This window comes from Thrips palmi, unplaced genomic scaffold (genome assembly GCF_012932325.1).
Source record: "Thrips palmi isolate BJ-2018 unplaced genomic scaffold, TpBJ-2018v1 HiC_scaffold_4, whole genome shotgun sequence".
Taxonomy (NCBI): domain Eukaryota; kingdom Metazoa; phylum Arthropoda; class Insecta; order Thysanoptera; family Thripidae; genus Thrips; species Thrips palmi.
The window spans coordinates 2,523,947-2,549,710 of record NW_023144631.1 but is presented as its reverse complement, the minus strand read 5'-3'; the positions used below and the strand labels follow the sequence as shown (position 1 = coordinate 2,549,710).

Below are 25,764 nucleotides of genomic sequence, written 5' to 3'. Positions count from 1 at the left end.
GATAACAGAACTTTTCAAATGGTCCGGAAGTGGAAGACATCCGAATTGCAATAGTGATGAGCTCTTCGTGCTCCGCTGCGCTCTTCCCCCCCCCCCCCCCCCCCCCCCCGCTCTTGTTGTGGCAGTGGCAAAGGCAAAGGACACAGGGGAGGGGGTGAAGGGTCGGAAGGGTGAGAGGTTTCAAAACAAATTGAAATTCGCTCGTACAGTAACGTCTGGTTTCCTTTAAGAAAATTCGCCGTCCGTCCCTCATCCTTTACCAGAAATGAATTCAAGTAACATAATCACCACAACTCTGATTAAACAGGTAAGAAAACCAATGTCACTGTGAGGGTTAGTGTCCTACTGCTGTCATTTGTATTTTCTGATTCCCTATATTGTTTTACTCTTGTTACAGGCATCTTGCATTCAGACCTTGTCTTCGGTATGCATTAAACGCCAATGTCTCTTGCCTTCTTCTGATGCTGCTTTATACGGCAAACGCTTTGTTTCAAGTAACAACGACAGTGGTTCAGGTCCTTCTTTCCAAGACTCTACTAATGTGAACCGAAGAGTCAATTCAAGTCCCGGAAGTGATGCTAAACGTTTGAAAAGTGAGAGTGAAAATGAGCTTCCAGAAGAGCCTACAGATTGTTGTATGTCAGGTTGTGCTAATTGTGTTTGGATTCAATATGCCGAAGAACTGAAAAACAAGTTCTTCTCGAGTGATGAAGAGCTTCGCACCATAATTATGGACAAAATCTCTGATCCTAGTATGAAAATGTTTCTCTCGCTTGAATTAGATAATTTATCTGATGAAAGTAAGTGGAGGCCTGATGATAAGGTTAAAAAGGAATAACTGACTCAGAGATCACCTTGTAGTTCATTTAAATGTAATGTGTGATATTTATTAATCTTTCTCTTCATCGTAAGGGCCTTCTTTTTTAGAAATATTGACTGCTTTTGTTGTGATGTATTTAATTTCCTAAGAAAGTATTGTAATTATTGGAACTTGCTGAAACTTTTGAATCTGTGAAAGTTAATATGAAAATATCAGTTCCTTGTGGATATTGAGTTAAAGCTTGTTTTGTTTGGTGTAATCACATTAAGAAACTATGTTTTTAATTAGGTTCGTAACTAGTTTACTTAATAGTTAGGGTGATACTTGTGTTTGTAAGTCACTATTCAGGATCCATTTTTGTCTTCTCTTCCTCTGATGTGTGTTAAAAGATGTCTTAAGCCTTATTATTTTGTAGATGTTAAGTGAGAAGACTGAACATTTTGATGATATGGTGGACACGCTGTGAGCAATCCCATATGTTATCTTGTGAAAAATATATTTATTTTTGTAAACAGAATAACTATACACAATTGTAAAATATATATAATGAGATGGTGCAGCTCTGGAATGTAGTTTGTATTATTTTACTTATTACTCAACCGTGGCGAATTTCCTTACGTCATGTATTCTTGCTCCAGCAGACGGAGTGCAAATGTAGAACATGGGGTTGCCCTTGTACTTTGACTTGATGTTTTGCATCACTTTTTGCACGGCATTCTTATAGACCTGTGAGACAGTTGATAAAATAAACGCTTGTCAAGAGAATCGAAGTGCACCTTCATTGAAAACTTGGAAGAAACCTTACAAATGTAACGGTGCAGCCGCCGAAGCCGCCACCCGTCATCCGTGAGCCCAGGACTCCCTCTACCTCGACCGCAGCGTTCACGAGCTGGTCGAGCTCCGGGCAAGACACTTCATAGTCCGTCCTGAAAGGTACAAGTTTTTCTCATTCAAGTTGAACGTTCAGCAGTTGTTGGATGTGAACACCGCGTCACGGAATGGGCCAAGGGACGGGCGCTGACGCACTGACCTGAGCGATGCGTGGCTCTCCACCATGAGGGTGCCGAACCTGCTGTAGTCCCTGGCCTTGAGCGCCTCCGCCGCCTCCTGGGTGCGCCGGATCTCCGTCACCACGTGCCTGGCGCGCTGCAGCACCACGGCGGGCACGCGGCCCTGGAGGGCTGTGGGCAGGACCAGGGCGGCGGTGCAGTGTGCAGTCGCAGTGCAGTCGCAGGGAAGGCCAAACCCCACACCCACCTGCGGCCTGCGGCCTGCGGCTACCCCGGCCTAGCGCCGTGGCGGGTAGGCAACCACGCGCTTGCAGCACACCGCCGCGCGCTGGTTGCCTACCCCGAGCCTCGCAGGCGCGCTCGCCTGTCACTGTCACTGCCATACTTGCAACTGCACTCACTCTGGAGGTCGGCGACGGTGGCGTCGCGGAGGGACTTCTTGCCCAGGGCCTCGGCGGCCTGCTGGCACTGCCGGCGCCGCGTGGGGTACTCGCTGCCAGACAGCTCGTGCTTGATGTTGGAGTTGGTGACCAGCACCACCAGCTCGGGGTCGTCCAGCGGCACCAGGCGGGACTCGAGGGACCTGGAAAGAAGGTCGCGACGCGAGGCAGTGTTAGCGTGTTTGGCGAGCGGCCGGCGTGGAGTCTCGGGCCGCAGCCCTGCAGCCCTTCTTACCGACAGTCGATGAGCAGCGCGTTGCCCTGCTTGCCCATCACGGAGATGAACTGGTCCATGATGCCGCACGGCATGCCGGCGAACTCATGCTCCGCCTTCTGGCACACCAGGGCCTTCTCCGAGAGCCTGTCGGCAGCGGGAGGGTGAGTGAGAGGTGTTGGGACCCGCAGCCCGCCGCCATACCCCAGCCAAACTCACTTCTGGCACTTGCGGCCGGTGATGGCCTCCAGGAAGGTGTAGGTGGCGACCTCCAGCGACGCGCTGCTCGACAGCCCGCCGCCCAGTGGCACGCTGGACACGACCACCGCGTCGAAGCCGGGGCAGCCGCCTGGGGGATGGGGGTGCACCGTCAGTGTCAGCGAATCTCAGTCTGCCTCCATTCCGAACATTGTTTCGTCGCACTGTCTCTCTCGCACTCATGTGGCTTTGTATCGGTGCGAGAGAGACAGCGTCATCGCGCCTACCTGGGAAGTGGGCGACGACGCCCTTGACGTAGTTGGCCCACTTGGGCGTCCCCGGCTTGAGCGGCTTCTCCAGGGAGGGCACCGCGAACTGGGTGCGCTTCGGGGCGTCCGCGTCGGGGCTGTTGGTGCACAGCGTCACCACGTCCGACCCGTTGCAGCGCCCCAGCACCACCGTCACCATGGGCAGCGCCTGCGACACGCCACCCAGTCCCACCCCCTCTCAGCTGCATACTTGTGCATTTGCATTTGCGTGACCTTAGCGGACGGGATGGTGCGGGACCACAGTGTGCTGCTGACGTCCGCGGCCATCGGGGTGTTGTCAAGATACGCGGGATCTCGATTGGTGCGGAGGGAACATGGTGGTGACTTTATCTGTGGACCCCGCTTGAAAGATAACGCGGACGCTGGGACGCAGAAGTGACTTTTCAATTTCGCCAAGTCGTGGCGCCAAGATTACGCCCATCGCCAGCGAGTACTACAAACAGCTTGGCCGCGGGAATGGACTTTGCCGGCTGTGAATGCTTTGAATGAGGCGAGACCCTCCAGCTCTCACCATGGGCAGCACGAAGCCGTCGTTGTAGTCCGTGTGCTCGCCGATGAGGTTGACGCGGCCCGGGCCGCAGCCGGCCTGGCAGCCCGCCGCCTCGGGGTCCACGCCGAAGCTCTCCTTGAAGAGGGCGCACGCCTCGCGGACCACTTCCGCCTCGACCCGGATGTGCTGCTCCATGCTGGGTGGCTGGGGTGGACTAGGCCGGCGCCGGTCTGCCTGGGTCTGTGCGTGGGTTTAGGCCTGGGTCCGACCGCTGCGCCAACCTCAAGTGCACTGCCACGGCGGCCGAGAGCGGGCAGGGGCAGCGACGCAAACGCGGAGAGTGCCTCTCTGGTGGCTGGTGCCGGCCGGCCACTGTACACAGAAGCGAAGCGGCGCGATGGATCAGACTAGATTGCCCCCCTCCCCTCTGTCCCCTCTCACTCCACCGACCACCGACCCGCCCCCTCAGGCGCAGCGCGCAGCTGTTCCCCGGAGCTGTCGTCAAACTCGCATTCAACCTGATTGATCAGTGCCAACCGGCGAATGAAAGTGTGGCGGCGAAGGGAAAGGGCCGCCCCGAAATGGAAAACAATATGCATCGGCAGTAGCGGCGTATCTTATCGCCCCAAGGCTCGTCTTGTCCACGTCGCCACTAGAGTAGTCGTCACCTGCGAGCCTGGCGAGGCTGGGCTGGGTTGCTCTAGAGTCCAGGACTCGCCATACACGTGCTTCAGCTTACAGATGTTAGAGTCAATGCCCTGTGGTCTCGGCACTCCCGAATAAATCTGTCACTAGGTACGCTTCAAGCGTCTAACCTCCATTCTGCTCTTCCCTCCAGTAAGCTGGTGGTGGGTACCGTGGGTACTGGGTGTCTTCAGTACACACGTCTCCAAAAGGAGCGGCCCCGGCATCACGTCTCTGTGCTCGTCAACTTCTGTGGCGTTTTCGCGGGATATATCTTGCAGGGGGGTGCATTATACCCGGAAATGAAGAACAATGAAATAGTTAAAATTTGTGTAAGTGCGATTGTCTAGAATGTGGCTGGTACCGGTAGCCTTCCCTGCGCAGACTATACCACGGCCCCGCAGATCCTGCACAGAATCCCCTCTTTTGAAGAGTAGGTATGAAAAATAGGTAGTGAGGTAAAACAATTTAAAAGAGTTTAGCTTGGCGTTTTGTTTTTAATAAAGAAAAAGAAAACAAAGCAGTATATGTTATTGCATTGCACCAAAACTGCTAGACCTACAAAATACTAATCTCATAAATATAGCTTAATCAATTCGTCGCTGACTGCTGATGGCGTTAAAATTCCCAGATCTGTGAATAGAAGAGTGATGTACGCAGGAGGAGTGTAGTCTACCATGGGATGCTCTTTGGATAAATCTTTCTGAAGTTTGCTTGCAGAGTACTGAAATAAAAATTTGAATTGACTTATTAGTAAGATAAAAACAGTAATGAGAATAAAGCTACAGACTGTAGAGGAACCACCATACCTTGAATTCCTTTGGCAGGTTTTGTTGATTGAGGGGATATATTCGGACAAATTTGAAACTTTCCGTCAAAACATAAAATGGCTTTTTCAGTTCTTTTGAGCACATAGCCATTGTGTAACTGCCAATCTAGTAAAATTAATATAAAAATTATTTGATACATGCTCATGAAAAAATCATCCTTTGTTGGTCCCAGTCCATTCTTACCTTATTAATTATTCCACCACTTTCAACTACTCCTTCAGCTCCAACCATTACCATGTCAACTTGTTCCATAACATATCCCATTGCTGAGTCCAGAATCAAAGTGCAAGGTATATGTGCAGCTTCCAACTCTTTACACATGATCTCACTAAAATTGATTAAAACACAAAAAATGGAAGAAATTGTCAGTGCAGAAATAATTGAGATGGCTTAGAACATTCAATGATATAACGAGGCATAAAACTTACCCGCTTTTATCGGGTGATGACTGTGTGACAAACACAGTGAATCTTTTATTAGCTTTTGCAGCTTCTTTCATTGTTTGAAGAACAACCCTTGATTTGGAATGAGTCAAGATTTTCTAGAGAGTAGAAACAGATAACAGACAGGTACAATGTAGATCTAGTAAAAGTAGACATTAATTAAAAAAGACATTAATTAAATAATACTTACAGATCCATCTACAATAAAAGGGGCTGCTGTTTTAGCCACCTTGTCCCGGGACTCTGTTAACTTGTTCAGAAAGTGCTTGCCTCGCTCCAACATACTTGCCTTACATTGATCAAAACTCTAGAAAGGCAACAAAATGTGAGCATACACACCGAGTTTTACAAAAAGTGTCAAAGCTCTAATGACTTACTCAAATATTACCATATCTAGTGGTGTTAAAGTAATAAATCTTTGGAACAGCTCCGTTCCAGATGCAACAGATGTCACTGGGTGATCAGTTTTACGCATAGCTGCAATAGCTTTTGATAACTTATTATCCAGTTCCTGCATGGTGTTAGCTAGAAAGAATAAAAAGTATAAACATCGACTTTTCAATCATTTCAGAAAGATATGAACAAAATAGTCATGAACTTGACTTCATACAATTATCCTTTTCTAAGAAATGAAGGAGAGTCCGAATAGCTGCAATACCAGCAGAAACATCATTGTCCTTTCGTAGGATGGCGCTGAAGTAGTCCGCAACTGAAAAATAGATGAACACAACTCCACTTCACGAAAAAATCACAGATATGGTCAGTGGGATAGCTGAGAAAAAATCTTGACAAGGAAATGCCACAAGTCAACGCGGTCAAAACCGTCGTTATTTCTTCTGCAAGGTAGAGAGATGTCAAGACATGGACAGCATAACCTACAACATTGCGTCAGAACATCAGAAACGTAGTCATAGTCACTCACCCTCGCCCTGTGCGTCCATCCTGGTTGAGGGTGTTTGCTTTTGTGTCTGCGCTTGAATGGTGCAATACGTTTAACACTAACGAAAACAGGAAAAATATTGGGAAAAACAGTCCAATATGTTATGGCTGAGTATGTAAACATAAACCATGGAAGACATAGGCGGGGGGGAATGGGAATGCTCGACACCATGAGAAATTGCGTTGGCGGCAGCTTTAGCTGGGAAAGGAGAAGTGGGGGATTCGATAAAAATTAATTCCCATCCTTGTGATAATCTCTGTGATGATGCTCGACAGTGAGAGAACGAACGATTGTGCAAAGTGAGGCAACTGTGTTTGTAGAAGGTGTTTGTATCTATATAGACAGTCAGCAGCATTTTGTAGAACTCATGAGTAAAGAACGTCCCATTCTCCATTTGTAAGTGACTTTTTATTGAAAAATGTTTATGGTAGATCCAGTAACACTGAAAAGGTTGATATTTGAAACACTTTGTTACTGTTGTTACCCACTGGTGACAGTTGGGATTTGATTTTTATAATTTTCCACTTTCCAGGAAAAATGGAGAAAATCATCAATGAAAATGACAACTCTATGGATACGATGGATACATCACTACTAACTGACACCCGAAGAGAAAGTTTATCACTCGAGGAAAGTGAAATGCAAATGTCAATCAAAATGGAAGGCAGCCAATCAGATGAAGAAACAGGTGAAATCAAGGGTGTCATCAATGAAAACAAGGATCCTATTTGTACCTCGTTACTGATTGACACTCCGAAGGAAAGTTTGCTTGAAGAGGAAAAAGAAACACAAACTTCGATTAAGACAGAAGGGGACCAATCGGGCGATTACTTACCCAGTGATCTTAACATTCAATCTGAGGCCACACCTCAGCAAAGACAGTCAAGATTTGAGGTAGATGTCAATCAAATAGAATCTGTCACAGTAGAAGATCAGGATGCTGACATCCAGTCTTTAGGCCTTACTGTTTACAACCAAAGTGCTTTAGAACGTGGGATTTGGGACCAAGTGGAAAGAGAAACTAGGAAACGAGAAGCTCAACAAGAACTAGTTTACGTCTCTACAAAGTTAAAACTGGCAGAGGAGCAGCTCAAACGAGTTGAGGCAGCCAAAGGTGTTAAGAGGTCAATTCTTCAGTCAGCTTTGGAGGAACCAGCCAGAAAAAAGCTAAACATCACTGCATTGAAGAAACACAAAGATGCAACGCAAGAGACGGTAGAGCAGCTTCGTTTGAAGCAGGCCAAATTACAAGCACAGTTGAACAGCAAAGTTCAGACAAAGAACAATGAAAATGCGCAGGAATCAGAAAGAGATCGTAAGATACGAATGGGTGAAATGACTCCCTTTGGTACTACTGCTAATGCTGCATCTAGGTATGTATCCATGAATTGTGGTTTCTCTTATGTTTTTAATTTTTAACCCATGTATTACTTTAGCCTTGTTTTTATATTATTTAGCGACTTAAGCAGTTTTGAAAAATATCTGAAAAGTCAACAAGAGCTTCACAAAAAAATGATGAGTACTTGTACAACAAAAAGCAAATCAAGTTCCAAATCAACTAAAAGGCAAGGCTCAGAGAAACACTCACAACCCTCAGCAAAACAGAAAACACCTCCAAGCAAAACAATTTTAAAGAAAAACATCCTTTTTCCTAAGAAAAAAATACCTAAGGAAAGACTAGGAACTACCACTAGTGAGCTTGAGGAAGACCAAAGACGACGTCCTGGGGATGCACCTGCTGAAATCAGTGTTGTTGATCTCGAGGAATCGGGAAGTGAATATGTGCCTTCTGGAACAGATGGTAAGTGCTAGAAATTTAAAATATTGCTGGATATTTAAAATCACTGACCCCTTGCGAACCCTTACTATTTTTCACCATAGATGAGGACTACCAAGTTGAAAGTCCTGTAAAGAAACAACCTGTTAGTCATCCTTCCAAGAAAGGGAAACCATTTGCCGCTCCCAGAAAAGGTCCCCTATCTGATAAGTGGGCAGGAGGTTCCCTCAAGCGCCGCAGGAAGTGTAGTAAAGCATTGCCAGATGGAGATCAAGAAGAATGGAGAAGTGATGACTCCGATTGGATATGCACTGATGATGAAGAATTCAGTAGTGACAATGATTCTGGAGGAAATTCTAAGAGAAAATGTAAGTGAATGTTATGCATTAAAAGCAATAACCATAAGATAAAGCATTAATTTTTTTGTTCAACTTGTGCACAGCCAGAAGAGCCAAAGATGATGGTAATAGTGAAGACTTTTTTAGAAGAGTTAAAGTGTGGGAAAGACAAAATGAGGGATTGCGTGATCAGATGGAAGTAGATGTTCATGAGTTTGATAACGGGTTTAAAGTGCCCAACTCTATTTGGGACAAGCTTTACACGTAAGTACATTTTTAATAAAAATTAGTTAGTGGTTAAACTGAAACAATTTTTTAATCTGAAGTTTTGATTTAAGATATCAACAAGTTGGAGTGAGGTGGATGTGGGAACTGAATCAGCAGAAGTGTGGTGGTATTTTGGGAGATGAAATGGGCCTCGGGAAGACAATTCAAATCATATCTTTCTTAGCTGGTCTCTTCATCAGTAAATTGAAATGTCGGACCACTGGGTAAGATAATGAAGTCCAGCTTATATGGGAAAAAAGTTATGGTTGTATAATAACAATATTTATCGACCCTGCAGATACCGTGGTCTTGGACCAACTCTCATAGTTTGTCCCACAACAGTCATGCATCAGTGGGTGCGTGAGTTTCACTTGTGGTGTCCTCCATTGAGAGTTTCTATTCTTCATGAATCGGGCTCCTACACTGGTATGTTTCTTCATTATTTAATGTAGGTATGTGAAAGTCTGTATGTGTTTTGTGCAGCTAATACATATTGTAATACTCATCTTTTCAGGAAAACGTTCTCAATTGATCAGAGAAATGCTCCATGAAAAGGGTGTGATGATAACATCATATACTGCTGTTGTGCGTCTTCAAAACCATTTGCTTCACCAACGCTGGCATTATGTTATTCTAGATGAAGGTCACAAAATACGCAACCCTGATGCTCAGGTTAGTCCTCTATTTGTTTAAAATTAATTTTTATTGAATGTGATCAGAATAAAACTTGGGTTTATATCTTTGTTTGATAGGTGACAATAGCTCTGAAGCAGCTGAGAACACCACATCGCATTATTTTGTCAGGGTCACCTTTACAAAATCATCTCCGTGAGTTATGGTCATTAATGGATTTTGTTTTTCCTGGAAAACTGGGCACTCTGCCTGTTTTCATGTCTGAGTTTGCTGTGCCCATTAGTCAAGGAGGATACACAAATGCCTCAGAAGTTATGGTAAGCTTTAAGACTTCTTGGAACTACCAAAAAATCAATAACGTAAAAGTTAATATATATTTTGATCTCTTTATCTAAGGTTGCTACAGCATTTAAGTGTGCTTCTGTTCTCCGAGACACTATTGCTCCCTACCTGTTGAGGCGTATGAAAGCAGATGTGAGTGACCACATAAAACTTCCCTCCAAAAATGAGCAAGTTTTATTTTGTCGTCTTACTGAGGAACAACGAGACCTTTACAAGGAATACTTGCAGTGTGGTGAAGTTGGGAGAATTTTGGACGGTCGTTGTCAAATTTTTGTTGGTTTGATTAATCTACGTAAAATTTGCAACCACCCTCATCTTTATTCGGGTGGACCGAAATTACTTTCCCATGTAGGTATATTCTATGACTAAAGCCTATTTCAATATCTTTCTACCAATTTGTGGGTTATGTTTTGAGAACATGTGTTATGTTTTAAAATGAATTTTCAGGAGAAAGAAGAAAATTTGTCGGTAGAAGAGCGGTTTGGTCACTGGGAAAAGGCAGGTAAAATGGTTGTAATAGAAGCACTCCTCAAAATGTGGCACAAACAAGAGCATAGAGTTCTTATATTCACACAAAGCAGACAGGTGAAATATTATTTTGAGACTTCAAACTTAAAATATTGTTTTCTTAAGTTCAAATCTATTAAACTCAAGTTTATATTTTTTTCGCAGATGCTGCTTATTATGGAAAAATTAGTCAGTGATAAGGGTTACAAGTATTTGAAACTGGATGGTGGCACTTCTATTGCTGCACGTCAACCTCTGATTAATAAATTTAATGAGGTACACTTTTCAATTCCTCAGGTTTCTTGCATTTAATGTTGTTCAAAGTTATTTTTTTACTGGTCTTCCTTCATTGCAGGATAAATCCTTCTTTCTTATGCTTTTGACTACGAGAGTCGGTGGGCTGGGAGTGAATCTCACAGGTGCTAATCGTGTAGTCATTTATGACCCTGATTGGAACCCAGCAACTGACACCCAGGCTCGGGAACGGGCGTGGAGAATTGGTCAGCAAAATGCTGTTACTGTGTATCGGTTAATAACAGCTGGCACCATAGAGGAAAAGGTGAATCATATGTTAAATATCACTCACATTTGTTTAAAAAACTGAATGTACTTTTTTTCCGTCAATTAACATATGAATTATTGTATCGTTTCCAGATGTATCATCGTCAAATCTTCAAACAGTTTTTGTGCAATAAGGTTCTAAAAGATCCACGCCAGCGAAGATTTTTTCAGTCAAGTGACCTTTTAGACTTGTTTACATTGAAAGAAACTGATGATGCTACAACAGAAACATCTGCAATATTTGCTGGAACCAATTCCCAGGTAAAAGAAAGGTGTTTTGAGGAAGTATCTTTACTCACTTAGATGTGCAAATGTAGAAACTACATTAAGAGTGATTCATTTACAGGTTCATGTCAAACCCAAGCAAGAAAATAAGAAAAGTCCCAGGGATAAAAGAATTTCTCATGGTTCATCACATCACTCTCATAATCACCTTCAGGATTCATCACCTCATCCCCATAAATCCAAACATGAAAAGTCCAAAGCTCACTCAGACGGTAGGACTAAGTCTAGCAGACTGGAACAAACTGCCAAAATTAGTTTTTCACAAGATAAGCTCGAGCATATGAAAAAGCTTGCTCACGAACTCAGTTTGAAACTTTCGAGTAAAGTTTCTGCCAAAGAAAATGCTGTTGTGGATAAGGAACCCCCACAAGTACCAAATAGTGCTGAAAATATTGATAAAGTTGATAAAATTGGAGTGTGTGAATTAGATGAAGCAAAAGTACAACCAGATTCTAGTGACAAAGATGGGTCTGATGATCCAGCGGCCTATAAAAATGAAAATGGAGTTGAGAAAGAATGTGGAGAGCACCAATCAGAAAGTGTTTTGCCTGAAGTAGGCCCTCTTGAAGAAGTAATTATGGCAGATGATTCTGATGATGATCTTGAAGGTATGAAACAGTTTGCTCAGGAACTAAGTAAAGAACTACTGAAGAAAGTGAAAACTGCTGCAGCAGTTAACATACCAAAGATTTGTGAATCGGATGGTGTTGCAAGATCCAACTCTCAAACAGATGGGGTCCTTAAAGTTAGGGATTCTGTTGAGAATCTTGCCACTGATGCCTCTGCTTTAGATGGCAGTATTAGGAAAAGTACTCAGGTGTCAACAGAAATACCTCAAAAAGTGCCAGAAATTGATGGTCGAATTGCCAAAGAAACAACATTGTCTGGTAGACCAGATACTTCCTCTCAGTTGGTCTTTATAGGCCACAATAATCATAATTCCAAACCGAAAGAGTCTAGAGAAAGTTCTACATCATCAAGACACAGAAAAAGCAAGAAGCATAAAAAAAGTAGGCACAGAGATGCTGTTTTTGAGGGAGAAAGAGTGAAAGGCCTGGTTAAGGCATCTGTTTTGGAAGAGAAATCCAAAGAAGAAATTGAGGAGCGGGCTTCTCACAATGCGAAACAAGATGATTATGTTTTGAGGAAACTCTTTGCTAAAACTGGTAAGATGGCTCCAAGAGTCTCTTTTTTTTCTGTGTGTTTTTCTTTTCTTTTTTTTGCCACTTTGGATTGTTTTTATGCACTTATTCCTTTTATTTTGTGGCAGGAATTAAAACGGCCATGCAGCATGAGAGAGTGATGCAGTCTGGCGACGCAGATTATGCTTTGGTCGAAGGTGAAGCACGCAGAGTGGCCCAGGAAGCTGTGAAGGCAATGAAAGCGTCACGGCAACAATGTTGGAATCCGATGTCAGGTCAAGCCACATGGACAGGTTCAAGTGGTGCTATCAGAATACCACAGGGAGGAGAAAATAGACCCCAGCCGTCAAGGTAATGTTTTCAGTCACACCATTTGTTTGTTTTTTTCTTCTGATTGTTGTTTGAAGTTTGTGTTTTGATTTCCACTACAGGCCCAAATTTGGAAAGAAAAAGACTCTTCAGAAGAAGAGCAGCACTCAGACATCAAATGATGCAGAGGCTGAAGATGAGGCTGGGTCCAGTTCTCTTCTGGCGCGTATTCGTGCACGAAACTTGCTTTTGAATGAGGATGATGATGATGCCAACGCAACAGGTACGTGCACTTTCTTCGTGACCACCGACTTGGAATCTGCTTGTGTTTTACTAGTAACACTTACACCTTTAACCTCAGGTCCACCACCTAGTGTGCCGGACAGCAATAAAGAACTGTTGGATGACATAAGAACGTTCGTTTCATTTGGAGCCAGTGTTGATGGCCGCGCAACCACGGAAGAAGTGATCACTCAATTCCGGGACCGTCTTCCCCCTCAGTCATCAGCTTTGTTCAAGCAAATGCTCATGCAAATTTGTGAATTTCATCGGCTGCCCAGTGGGCAGGGAGTTTGGAAACTCATTCCTGATTTTAGGTGGTAGATATCCATTGTCTATCATTTGTTGATATTGTGATAAAATTTGATTCATATCAAAGTACTAAAAGAAAGTGAGATCTGAATAGATTGTGTGCTGTATTGCTAAACAGAAAGACAGATAAATTTTAAAATTGAAATACATTAATTGGACTTTTTAAAGTTATTGAAATGTTTAATTGTTTTGGTAGCTCATGTCTGTCAGCACTAATTGAATGTGCTTAAGTTTCTCATGGATTTTAAAATTTTATTTGAGTCAGTTTTCTACTTTTAATCTTATCAGTACATCAATGAAAGGCTGATTTCCACATTCTGATGAGAAGAGCCTCTTTTTAACTGCATTCTTGTCTCACTTTTTCTGTTCCAAGTACCTGTTCTGTACAAGTATTAATGTTTTTGTTGTTAGGCAGTTTTTGTGTTTTTGTTATACAGAGTGGCCCATGGACCCCATAACGTGGGAATAAATGCTGTGCTTGGCAGCTGGTCCATGAGACACCCTGTATGTTGTTTGAAGTATTTTTTACTTTGGAGGCTTTGCTCTGTTAATTTTGGTTTTGAAGTCTGTTGTTTTGATACTAATGTTTTTTTATGTGCCCTGTAAATAAAGGAGTAAAAACTAAATGATACTTTTCTTTACATGCATTCCTCTCCTCTTCTGTTTTGAAAAAAAAAAACAACTCATAACCACCTGAGGTCTGAGGGTGAAAGTAGTGGGGATGTAGTAAGAAAAATAGTTACGGTTTGTTTAAAATTATTTACTTGTCGATTTTGGATCAATCCTTCTTTTTACAGTTTATTTACATCTGTACAACATAAGCAATAACATTGATTTTGCTTTTTTTACATTTAAATGGTTTTTAACTAACAACTTACCTTGTAACTACAGTTGTATTTAAATCACATTTCATCACATATCAAGTATGTACGCATTTCATGTAAATAAGCAGTCGCGCGTTAGAAAAAGCATGGATGGTCCCACCCCAGCCCGTTCCTTCCCTTCTTTTTAAAGAAAATATTTCCCATGCAATTTCCATTACAGTATTGAGCTCATTTACACAAAACCCATCTCAAGTTCGCCTGTTACAATTCATTCCTGAAAGAATGAATGTATGGCTTGAATGATTAAATATGCCAAGAACTGAGAGGTATGAGTGACCATACCATGTGTTTTAGCAGAGTAATAACGATTATTAATAAATATCTATTCTTGGGGCTGTAATTTTATACATTAACATGTGAATACAATATATACTATTTACAAATATTAACAATGTTTACAAAAGAGAAGCCTCAGAATTTTTACTCTGCATGGGCAAATTATAACATATGGTCAGTCGGCATGAGTTAATACATCAGTTAGCTGACAAAAGAGTTATGCTGTTAAAACATTATGACTCCTAAGGTCAAGATTAAGTGAGACGTCTCTGCAGTCATTATAGTCCCACAGTAAATAATAGTTTCCAAAAGAAAAATCATTTTAAATTTGATCATATCACGTTTACTTAAAAATCTTGATTGAGTCAATTAATAATGAGAATTGCGATTTAGTAGAATAAACATGAAAAAAAATCATTATGAAACTGAGATGATTCTAATAACGCAGATTATACTGATATGGTTCTAGTAAGAAACTCCAAAGAGTGAATAAATGAAGTGAGGATGCACAAATTCTTTTTTGTGAACAATCAATAAACTTTGAATAAAATATTTCATAAATACTTCTCACACTTGACACAGTACTTTTTACACATATACATACAAACAGAATGCAGAGGCATAATGTAGTTTGGAACATCAAAGGCTACAACATAAAGTGTCCCCTCTCGTTACAACAAAAATACAAGGCTAAAATGTGATGTTCACACAGGTTACTATATTAAAAACATGCAAGAGTACTAATCACAGGATTAAAGGAGAAATTCATGAGATCTTTGGCCACAAAGTATAGGCTTGGTTGTGATGTGATGAAGAATTGTAGAACATAGCATTTGGTGGTTGGTAGGTCTTCAGTTCTGCGAGGTCAATGCCCATACACTTTATAATTAATTGGCTAACAATAAATATATTTAACTACAAACAACACACACACATATTTTGGCAACATTCACTAGTGGATGAGGAGAAGTCACATGTGCGGCCTTCCCCGAACAGATATTTTCACAAGAACTATCACTAAAACAAACAACAAAAAATAAAGCTTGTGTTCCTTTCTCCCCACCCAACCACATTCACACTTACGCACGCAAACAAGCACACATAGACAGTCTTGATACATACAGGTGCTATCAATACAGGACTCGGGTTGGCGAGGCGGCGAGGCGAGGGTGGTTGGCAGCCTCGGCCCTCGACCTCGCCGTCAGTACGGCAGGAACTTTGGCGTCTCTTCCTCCTCCTCTCCCAGGATTCCAGGTCCAGGGCCACCTCGTCACCAGTCTCTCCCCCGGCGATGCGAAGTGCCCCTGTGCGAGTGGGAGGACCCCGAGGACCCAGAGAACCCAGAGGACCCTCGAGACAGCGTTCTCCTGAGAGCCTGGCTGGTCTCCTGGGAGGCTGACGACGATGACAATGACGACGATGACGAGGATGAGGACGAGGACGAGGAGGGCGAGGACAGCCCGCCGAGGGCGTTGCCCCCGAGGCTCAGGTGGTGGCTGAAGCGCGAGGGCGACCGCGACCAGTAGCGGTAGTTCTGCGGCCGGTTGCGGGTCTGCTCCAGGCCCCAGTTGCTGATGAAGGCGGGGGCGGGCGGCAGCGGTGGCCACCACGGGCTGGGCTTCTCCACAGTGTCCTTGGGGAACACGACGGGCTTGTCCAGGAGCAGGCGGTTGGCGTCGCCGCCGCCGGGGCTGGTGCCGGGGCTGGTGGGGAACGTCACGTCGATGGACGGGAAGCGCACGTGGCCGGCGGGCCGTTCGGCGGGCCGTTCGGCGGGCCTGTTGGCGGCGGGGACAGACGCCGAGGCCGCGGCAGGCGCGGGGAAGCGCAGCGGCGCGCCGCCCACCGCCTCGGGGGCGATCACGGGGATGCGCGACGACAGCGGCGACAGCGGCGAGTGGGGCCGCAGCAGGTTGCTGCTCGACGGCCGGCTCTCGTCGCTCGCGGTTGAGGAGGTTGAGGCAGCCGCAGTCGTGGGCAGTGGAGTGGTCGTCGTCGTCGAGGAGGACGGGGAGGCCGTCGTCGTCTCCACGCTGACGCTGGGCGAAGCTGAAGACGAGGCGGCCGTGGAGGACGGCACAACGTCCTCGTCGGGGCCTCTGCTGGGGGAAGACGCAGCCACAGTCTCTGTCGAGGACGGAGACGATGCGGCCGAGGGCGTCTCCGGCGAGGACTCCGTCGAGGCGGTGGGGGTTGACGACGGCGTCCCGGAGACAGCGGAGGCCTCCAACGGGCGCGTGGTCGTGGTGGCCGTCAGCCCCAGAGCCGCGGCCAGCAACTGCTGAAGCTGGTGCGACGACGCGTCCGCCACCGCCTGGCTGGGGTTGGCGGGCACCTCCTGCACCAGTGAGTCGCCCGTCACCAGCGGGGAGTTGTTCACCTGGAGAGAGAAGACGGCGTCCGTTAGCAAAGGCCAGGCATTTCCCTGGGGCTCGGGGTAGTCGGTCACCAGGACACTCTAGGCGGGACTCACCGTGTTGATGATGGGGTCCACTGCATCCGGGCGGGCGGCGGGGGCGCTCACTGGCGAGACCGAGGGCACCTCGTTGCTGGGGGCGGCGGCGGGGTTGGGGGCGGCCACTGCGGCGGCGCCGTTGACTAGATAAGCACCGCTCTGCACCGGGGGGATGGGGGCGGGGGCGGGGGCGGGCACATAGGGCTGCTCCTCGGACGTGAGCATCACCACCTCCGGGACGAGGGAGCCGTGGGCGTCCTCCGTGGACGGCGTCGGCACGGGCGTGTCTGTCTCCTCGAGCGCGGGTGTCGTGCTCACGGCCTCCGTCGCGGTCTCCGTGGCCTCCTCCGGGGCGGGACTGGGGGCAGGCGACGGCGAGACGTCGGGGCTGGGGGCGGGTTCAACCACCCCGGCGATGGGAATGTTGAGCTGGAACGGCCCCGGGGGCGGGCCGGGGGGCGGCGTGGGTTCAGCCTGCTCCGGTAGAGACAGTGGCACGTCGGAGAACTGGCTGGTCAACTTGTCCAACAAGAGGTCCCAGGACTTCTCCGCGTCCACCTTCACCACCTTGACGCAGCGCCCCATGTCGTCTTGCTGGTAGCCTGCGAGCAGAAACAGACAGCAGTCAGCACCGCGGAAACACTTGACTGCGAGGGGAGTTGACGAGGAACCTGACGGGCACTCACCCTCGGCGCACTGGTCACGCTCGCCGTTGAACGACGGCGCGATGAACACGGACTTGGGCGTGATGCGGCGCGTCACTGCGCCGGTGGGCACGTTGTCGCCGCCCAGGCCAGAGGCCGCGGGGTCCAGCATGAGGAAGGCGTAGCGCTCCAGCTCGGACTCGGCCAGCTCGCCCAGGGTGCGGCCGCCGAGGCCCGCGCCAAGCCCGCCGCCCAGCGCCGCGCCCAGCGACGTCGCGCTGCTGCCGTGGCCGCTGCCTCCACCGCGGGGCGTCGGCGAGCCGCTCGGCCAGGCGGGGGCGGCGCCGACGCTCGTGGGGGCGGCCGAGCTGGCAGTCAGCGCGGCGAGGATCAGCAGAAGCGGCAGCAGCAAAGTCATAGCAGCAGTCAGGTCGGGGAGGCCCGGTGTGCCCGGTGTGCCCTCAGTCGACCGGCACGGCATGTGTGTGTGCGTGTGCAGCCAGGGCCCAATGCCCAACGCGCCAAACGCCATACGAACCGCACGTCGCCACCTGGAACAAGGAAGAGAAAACGCTCGTCAGCACATTGGAGCAGCCATAGTGGAAGCGAGCCTCGATCGCCTGCGCGGCGGCCAACCTATCCGGCCAACCGACTGCAGGCTGCAGTACGCGTACACCGTGTGCTAGGCGGCTAGGCTGGTCAGATAAACGGGTCCCGGGTCGCGGGGGTCGCCGTGGGGCGGCATCTCGGCGGCGCGGCGGTGCGGCGGCACGCGGCCAGCAAGAGCAGTGAGGAGCCTTCCTGCACTTTGTGCGGAGAAAGGGCGACTGAAAGGAACAAAAAGCAGCGCGCCGATTAGCCGCAATCATCAACAACAATACAACCAATCGGCCGTGAAGATAAAGGGCGGCAAAAAAGGGGACTTGCTCTCCCGAGGCGTGGGAGAAGGAACGGGAACGGGCCATGTAATTGTGGGAGAGAGAGAGAAAGAGGCACTCCCCGCGCTTCCCGGAGGACGGAGACGGAGGACCCCTCCTTGATTCGCCAAAGTCGAAAAGAGCGGGACCGTTTCCCCAGTGCCACCAACGTTTCCTCCGGTAGTCCGCCCAGTCCGCGGACCTTGCTTTTGCACTGCTTGCACTCCGACGGCGCCGCACCGCCACGCCACTGCAGTCGCGGCTCCACCCACGCCACGGCCACGGCCCACCCACGCACAACGCGTTGACAGCAGTGTATGCGCAGCTCGCGACACTCGCCCGAATCAACAAAAACAATAGCAACAAAAAAGATAAACGCGTAACCCTCTCGCCGTGTAACAGTGTCACGCACTTGGCAATCAGCCGCCCGCACTCCCCCTCCAGGTCCCAATTCAAGCGCGGGCTGTGGGCCCATATTGGCTTTTATCGGTCAGTGGACTCGTCACTCGACGGCCCCTCGACGGGCCGCCCCTCGCCGCCGCGCCCCCGCACGCTTCCCACAGGTACCGCGTACAGTCGCCACCAAAAGTCGGCGGGTGTGGTGCAGTGCTGCGGCTCGTTGGGCCCGTTGACCACCTGCATGCCGAGCATGTCTGCACCCGAAACAAACACCCTGCCGCATTCCTGCCCTGACGCCTCCGCATCCTGCAGCAGTCGCTCGCACCCCTTGCGGTAAGCGCCGTGAGTGCGAGAGAGACGACAGCCGTCTCAGGCTCCTCGACCCTTCCCTTTCATCTTCCACACCATTTTCCTCCTAATTTATGGACACGGCCTCTGCGCGTCTAAGCCGGATAGACAGACGGGCGGGCGGGCGGACGGACGGACGGACGGACGGACGGACGGACGGACGGACGCGACGCCTCGCCGGCGTCCTGACACCTCGGGGTGACAGGTGCAGCGGGTGCAGACCGTTCCCACGGTGGCCGTCGCTCTGTCTCTCTCGCACCCAGGGACGCATTGTCCGGCCAAAAGCCAATCGGCTCATCACCTTGTCCGGGCGACACCAGCGCAGAGCGCACACACGTCAATGGTACCTACTGAGGGTAGAAGGTGCCCAACGGGTTGCCGGCCTCCTCGGCGAAGGCGCAGCCACGACACACACGCGACAGTCACAAACAAGAGTCGCTGGCAACAGAGAGACGCGCACAAACAAATATAGCCGCCACGTTTATCGGCCTCTAATTAGACTGAGAGCCGAAATCCTCCGGACGCACGCCGCATGGCTGCCGCTTCGCCGCGTTTCGCCGAGTTTCGCTGCCCGCGGCGCAATTTTATCTACCGAAGCCGCTGATGTAGTTGGCGCCAGACGAGTACAGCCCGTCTGGGGCAAAGCGAAACACTCGGCCCACGCGCCGGGCAGCGGGGCAGCCCGCCGCCACCGCGCCGCCGAACGGTGCCGAACGGCCAAACCCGCCGCGACGGCGGATTGCATGGGTTGCACGCGGGGATCGGCTGCCGCCAGGGTGAGTATGCGCTGGGGAACCGCCACACCGCAAAGCCAGATTCGCGAACCCCCTCCCCTCCCTCATCTGCATCGGTCCTACCCCACCTCGGGTCTCCGAGTTTGCTGACGGGTTTGGCCGGCTAGCCCGTCCCATTCATCTGGCGCCATCGGACCCATCGGGCTTATCCCGCCAATCTGGCTGCCCGGTTCGTCTTCGACGGGCTGCTCCTCGAACGCCGCCCCGCCACGCCCCGCCACTGTCACTTGGGCGGCCGCAGTTTCAAAACAAAGCGCGAGTACGTCCCGCTGCGGCCGCCTTGCCCGTGAAAGCCAAACCCGCGCTCAAGGCCGCGGAGCCGCGGACATGCGCGTCGTCGTCGGCGTGCCGTCCGTCGCGCAACCTCGCGCCACGTAACCAAGAGCCAGAACTTTCGAACGGCTGGCCAGGACGGCGAGACGGCGCTATCATCGGGGTGCTGGCCTGCCTTGCCCTCGGCGTGCTCTCAGTGCACTCCTATCAGCTGGGCCTGGCCTAGGCCTGGCCCGGCCTCCACGTTCGACGAATTCACCATGCGCCAATCCGTCACAACATCCCTTTCATGCCTGACAAGCAGCAGCGCAGCGTGGCAGCACACTGCGTCCTGGCCGCTGCGCCACGCCGCTCGCTTTCCACCGGGGTTCGCCGAAGCCGGAGAATGCACTTGCAGCTCTGCAGCTATGCAGCGGCCAAAAATCATAAAATTTGGCGCGCGGCCTCGCCGTCTTTCCCCTTTTGTCCCGCCATCATGCAACCACAAAGACGAGGAGAGACGTTCGAGGCGGCCGAGGCGGGAGGATGGCCCGGAAGGGGCCTGGCGCAGCCTGGCGCTGTCATCGCCGAATAAATAACAAGCCTGTCCCCTTTTTCTGCCGTTCCTGCGTCTCTGCTGCCGCTGCTGCCGCTGCTGCCGCCGTGACCCGGGCCGACCCCCGGCACGGCGCGCGGCGCGGCGCATCTCGACTTCACGCGACCCGGTCGGGCGGCGGGGCGGGCGGCCTGCGGGTCCCAAACGGTGGCACGCGCGCCTGCTTCGCGCCGCCACCGCCAGGCCGCGCCACGGCCGCGCCCCACCCCCCGCACCGCGACAACGGCGTGATCCCCGGGCCGATGAAATTGCTTCACATTTACGACTGGCCGCGCGCACCGCGCGCACCGCGGGGTGGACCGGCAGCGCAGCAGCGCGACACTTTCGCCCTGACCGTCCTCACTGCGCTGTGGCGCGGGTCGCGGGGCACCCAGCGGCACCGCGCTCCGTGTTTGCCGGTTCCCATTTCACTTTCCAATGTTTGCCTCCACGGTTTGGCCCGGCTCTTGCCTCCGCCGCTGCCGGGGCGCTACGCCCCGACCGCCAAACGCGCCGAACGCGGCGCGCAAAGTTCGCCAAGATAAGCAAGGCGCAGGAAAGTGTTCTGCAGACCTGGCCGGGCTGCCCGTCGGCCCGTCCCGCCGCCCCGTCCGCCGGCCGGCATGGCATGTTGTGTAACGCGCAGACGGGTCCGGCTCGTCTCCATCTCTCCCTCCGGATGGGTGGCGGCCAGGCGGGGCGGTGGCGGGGCGGGGGCCTCCGGCTCGCCTCTATGGCCGGGGCGCGGCGGCGCGGGCTGCGCGGCCGGACGGGTTACCCGGAACTTTGACCTTGAGGAGCCCCGCCATGACCCGGCCGGAGGGGCGGCCGGAGGGGCGGCCATCCGCCTGCGGTGTGCCGTGCATCAGCATGGCAGCACTGCAGCGCGCGCGCCGCGGCCGTTGCGTCGTCGTCGTGGTGCAACAGCGGCGGCGGCCCCCCAGGTGCTCGCACTCCAGGAGCTGGCCGGGGCGGCGACGGCGGCGACCTCCCTCTTCCCTTCCATCCGTCTCTGCTTATCGCGGAGCTCGGTTCGCCTGTCCTCGGAACTGCCTCTCGGTGCGCGTTGACGCGCGCCTCGGTGAATGGCGCGCCGCCGCCAAACCAGCCAAACTTTCCCAAATATCGGCCGAATTTCCCCCACCGCGCCAGCCGCGCCGCGTTGCCCACAGAGTAGCAGCAGCAGCTGCAGCAGCAGCCGGGGAGGCATTCCACGGGGAAGCTGGGCCCCTTCTTTACTCAGCGCAGTGCTCAGTGGGGCGCGCGCCGCCACACTCTCAAAATACAAATGTAAACCGTGGCCGCTTTTGCTGTGTCAAATGAAAATGAAGCTGGACTGCCGTGTCGCCGCCACTGCAATGGTTGGCTCAATTTTCGAATGAAGCCCTTCTCGGAAAAGAAGCAAGAGTGGCAGAGATCTCAACGCACGAAGGCTGGGCAAGCCGTGGGCAAGCCGAGGGGAAGCAAATGCACACTGCAGGCACACTGCACACTCGTACAGTCCCGGCAACAAGTGTGTCAAGGGGCGCGGCCGCGCGGCCCTAAGCAGAGAAGTAAGCGCGCGTTCCCAATCGCCTCAGATGCTAGAAAAGACACACGCGGGACGAGAAGAAACCGCAAAAAAAAGTCACCTTGCTATTTTTATTGTTTTTTCTTTTTTGTTTGCCGGCGGCACTTTGGCCTGTCCACCGCTACACCAACACGTCCCCCGGAGGCGTTGGCGTGGCCGTCGTGGGGCTGTCGTGCGCGCTGCAGCAGTACAGGGAGTGCGGCCAGCTGACTGCCGCCCCGCGCGCCCCGCGCGCCCCGCCGCGAAACAACTTAGTTGCAGCCTCACAAAAACTGTCATTACCAGGTAGGCGATCCGCCATGACAACACGGCCCGGCCCGAGCCCCGCACAGCGTTCGCGACGTTCGCGCAGCAGCGAAGCGCCCCCGTGTGTGCGTGCTGTCTCACTCCGCCTCATTACAGGGATGAGCGCGTGCGACAGAGACAGGCAGTCCCGGACGCGTCTAAGCCCGAGGTACACAGCTAAGGCGTGCCGGTGATGTGACAGAGGCCGACCAGTGGCCGGCCGGTGGCCACCACACCTACGCATCGGCACGCCGCCACGCCGCGGCAGGGGCAGGTTCAGACCGGTCCAGCCCCGCGCCAAAACGCCCGTCCAGTTTTATACACCGCAATTTCACTCTCATTCTTTTTCGCCTCTTTTCACGCAGTCTGGAACCTGCAGGACCCCCAAGAGATTCAGTATAATCCATGCAGATTAGAGACAAAGGTCTCGCAGATTTGTATCGGGCACGAAAAAAAACAAACTTAAAATAAAGTCTCGGAGCTGTGACATGCCCAGGTGGATCTTGTCGCCGGTGTGGGCTTGGCTGCTGGAGCCGCTGGCTGGAGGCAGCTGGAGTGGCCGGCCGAATAAGTCTCTCCGCCGTAATGACCAAAACATTGCATTTTAATCTGGCCGGATCAGCGGCCGAGCGTGCCCCGCCCCGCCCCGCCCCGCCCCAGGCCCGCCACCCACCACTGGTCGTTGTCCACTAGTACATCCCTTTTGTTGACACTTAGCGGGAAGAGAGAAAGGGGGTGGCCTTTCCGTCCGGTCAGTGGCGGTCAGCCGGCCGGGCCTGATAACAGGTCCAGCGCAGTCCAGCAGCCTCAGAGCTGCCCGGCGCCCAGTTCAATGCTCTGCTCCTGGCCGCCCCGCCCCGCCCCGCCTCCAGTGGAGTGCTTCCAGCAAGCGGCGCCTAGCGCCGCGCCGCACTGCGGCAGGTGGCCGAAGACGAGGACGCGCTCGCGCCGCCCCGTGAACGTCATCGCGCACGTCGTCCACTGAGCGTCGTCCAGGACGCCGGCCGGCACCGCGACCACGGCGACGGGCCGCCAAGCCCTTGATGATGATGAGGCGGCAGCAAATTGCGCTCGAGGCGTGGAAAACGGTGCACACAAAAAGGCGAAGGGCCGAGCAATCAGGCCTCGCCTTGCCAAGCAGACGACGCGCACCACGACACCATCACGTCGAGCCCGGCCAGTCCACCGTCCACCTGGAGGCGGCATCATAGCAACGGTGCACTCGCACAAGGCCCGTCGCCTCGAGTCCCCGCGGCACTCCGGCCGTCGACAACGACAAAGCACTTGACTGCCGGGCAGAGGATGGCCTCCGCAACACCAGCCGGTGTCACCGGGGCCGCGGGGGTGGCCGGGGGGTTGTAGGCTGCAGCAGGGGCAGACGCCGCGGAGGGGTGTTGCACAGTCACTCGAACCACCACCCACTGGGGGTGGGTGGAGTCGCCCGGCGGTGGGGGTGCGACCGAAGACACTGCACCGCGACACTCACACATGAAAGGACTGCACACTGGTGAAGGGTTAATCCAGGTAGGCGTTGTCTGTTGCTAGCACACTGCACTGCGATACTCATAGTCGGCACACGTCAACACGGAGGCGCTGCGCGGCGCTGCGAGACCGGCACGTCGAACGGCGCGACGATGCGGCTCGGTCCCGTGCCCATACGGAACTGAACCGAACCGAACCGAAGCAACCGACTCGACACTCGAGTCGACTCGAGCCAAGCAGCCCCGCCCCGCTCCTCCCCGCCCCCGCCCGCGCGCCGCTCCGCGCTCCGCCAGGCCGCCAGCAGAAGGCACAGCCCAGCCCAGCCTGGCCCAGCCCGACTCGGCCCAGCGGCCCAGCCCATCACGGGCGTGGCGGCGAGTAGCACTGCGTAGCACCCGCAAAGGTACACGTACCCGAACGCAGCGCCCGCCAACAACAAAAACTACACCACGAATAGGAATTTCATTCAAATCAAAGCAAGAAAAACAAAGGCCCGCGCGTGGATACCATTTCACAGTCTAAGGAAAAGGGAAAAATTTTGAAAAGAGAAAAATCTTTGCGGAGCTGTACTTGAACCCGCGTTCATGATGCCCGCAGGCGACCGCGCCGACCACTGAGCCATCGGGGAGGAGATGGCAAGCACGGCGCTTCAAACGGCGGCAGCGGAGAAGAAGCGCTGTTTCGCCACACCTCTGCTATACGGCACGGCCAGGCACGGCACGGCACGGCACACGCGCGGTCGGCGTCCCAACGGCGTCCCGACGCCGCTCTGACGCCGTTCTGACGCAATCATGCAGACATTCGCACCTGATCACACATCGAGGCAAGGGCAGAGTGAATCAACCCTGAACCCACCGACCAGACCAGGCGCGCCGCGGCCGAAGAAATGCCAGTGCAATGCGGGAAACACAAAACGACGACGGCGACTTTTTTTGAAAAAGGATTGACGCGGTGACGACATGTGTCCGTAGCGTGACGATGTGGTGACGTGCGAGTGGCGGAGCGTCCGTGTAGGCCGCCAGGGCAGGGGCAGAGGGCAGTGCCGGGCCAGGGCCGTGGCGTTGTTGGGGAGGGTCAAGAGCTGCTGCCGGCCCACACGGGCAGTCCAGTGCGGCTCAAAATTCACTCGCCGACCAAAATTCAGCCCGAGTTGGCCACGCCACTGTGGCTGGAGCCGTGGCTGGAGAGTGCTGGAGCCGATCAGCGAGGTTCGGCCGTTCGGCCGTTCGGCCCGGCAACAAACTGGAGCGGAGCGACAAGTCCGGCGGCCTTGGCAACGAACCGACCAGACTGCGAGACCGCGAGAGCGATGCCCAGGCCATTGATGCTGGAGTCACTCCAGTCGCTCCAGTCACTCCAGCGGACTGGGCGTAAGTCCAGCCAGGTCCAGCCAGCCGGCAGTACACTGGACGGCATCCGCTTCCCACTCCAGGCCGGCCTCTGCTGCTGGACGGGCTGGACGGGCTGGACATGTGGGAAGAATCGAAGCTTCTTTATGGACAGGGAAGGCTTCCACTATACGACTCCCGTTTTTTTTTTTTTTTTTTTTTTTTTTTTTTTGCGCGCGCGCGGGATGATGATGATGGAAGCTGAAGGTCCAAGGAAAACTTTTCACAATGTTCAAAAACCATCCGCGAAAAGCGCGTGGTTGTCGATTTTGTATGCCACCTTTTGTGTTTAGCAGGGTGTGGCGGCCCCCAGATTTTGCCGCCT

The 25,764-nt window shown here is 52.0% G+C and overlaps 5 protein-coding genes across 6 annotated transcripts; 2 read left to right on the top strand and 3 right to left on the bottom strand.

Moving 5' to 3' along the window:
• The first annotated feature begins 103 nt into the window (after nt 1-103).
• On the top strand, nt 104-1,392 carry LOC117649848. Its single transcript, XM_034393004.1, has 2 exons — nt 104-307; nt 398-1,392. The coding sequence occupies exons 1-2, from the start codon at nt 266-268 to the stop codon at nt 836-838; spliced, it is 483 nt and encodes a 160-aa protein (XP_034248895.1). The 5' UTR covers nt 104-265; the 3' UTR covers nt 839-1,392.
• Nucleotides 1,300-3,847, bottom strand: LOC117649844 (galactokinase-like). Its single transcript, XM_034393001.1, has 8 exons — nt 3,523-3,847; nt 2,970-3,159; nt 2,704-2,833; nt 2,506-2,631; nt 2,232-2,413; nt 1,851-2,001; nt 1,626-1,746; nt 1,300-1,546 (listed from the first exon to the last, which is right to left on the bottom strand). The coding sequence occupies exons 1-8, from the start codon at nt 3,694-3,696 to the stop codon at nt 1,412-1,414; spliced, it is 1,209 nt and encodes a 402-aa protein (XP_034248892.1). The 5' UTR covers nt 3,697-3,847; the 3' UTR covers nt 1,300-1,411.
• Nucleotides 3,848-4,662: 815 nt separating this feature from the next.
• LOC117649845 (translation initiation factor eIF-2B subunit alpha) lies at nt 4,663-6,545 on the bottom strand. Its single transcript, XM_034393002.1, has 8 exons — nt 6,381-6,545; nt 6,069-6,167; nt 5,847-5,983; nt 5,649-5,765; nt 5,444-5,556; nt 5,199-5,343; nt 4,995-5,120; nt 4,663-4,909 (listed from the first exon to the last, which is right to left on the bottom strand). The coding sequence occupies exons 1-8, from the start codon at nt 6,397-6,399 to the stop codon at nt 4,760-4,762; spliced, it is 906 nt and encodes a 301-aa protein (XP_034248893.1). The 5' UTR covers nt 6,400-6,545; the 3' UTR covers nt 4,663-4,759.
• Nucleotides 6,546-6,636: 91 nt separating this feature from the next.
• LOC117649843 (DNA excision repair protein ERCC-6-like) lies at nt 6,637-13,776 on the top strand. Of its 2 annotated transcripts, none has more exons than XM_034392999.1 (18): nt 6,637-6,794; nt 6,931-7,771; nt 7,856-8,199; nt 8,280-8,543; nt 8,618-8,777; nt 8,852-9,004; nt 9,079-9,206; nt 9,295-9,452; nt 9,533-9,730; nt 9,810-10,103; nt 10,203-10,340; nt 10,428-10,538; nt 10,618-10,821; nt 10,917-11,084; nt 11,170-12,274; nt 12,379-12,601; nt 12,682-12,842; nt 12,921-13,776. In XM_034392999.1, the coding sequence occupies exons 2-18, from the start codon at nt 6,936-6,938 to the stop codon at nt 13,160-13,162; spliced, it is 4,887 nt and encodes a 1,628-aa protein (XP_034248890.1). In that variant the 5' UTR covers nt 6,637-6,794; nt 6,931-6,935; the 3' UTR covers nt 13,163-13,776. The 2 variants fall into 2 exon arrangements, with proteins under 2 accessions (XP_034248890.1, XP_034248891.1); XM_034393000.1 differs by having other exon boundaries at nt 6,652-6,848.
• A 113-nt stretch (nt 13,777-13,889) lies between these two features.
• On the bottom strand, nt 13,890-17,652 carry LOC117649471 (uncharacterized protein DDB_G0271670-like). Its single transcript, XM_034392311.1, has 4 exons — nt 17,452-17,652; nt 16,784-17,367; nt 16,188-16,690; nt 13,890-16,088 (listed from the first exon to the last, which is right to left on the bottom strand). Exons 1-4 carry the CDS (start codon nt 17,579-17,581, stop codon nt 15,581-15,583), a joined length of 1,725 nt encoding a protein of 574 aa, XP_034248202.1. The 5' UTR covers nt 17,582-17,652; the 3' UTR covers nt 13,890-15,580.
• Nucleotides 17,653-25,764: the final 8,112 nt, after the last annotated feature.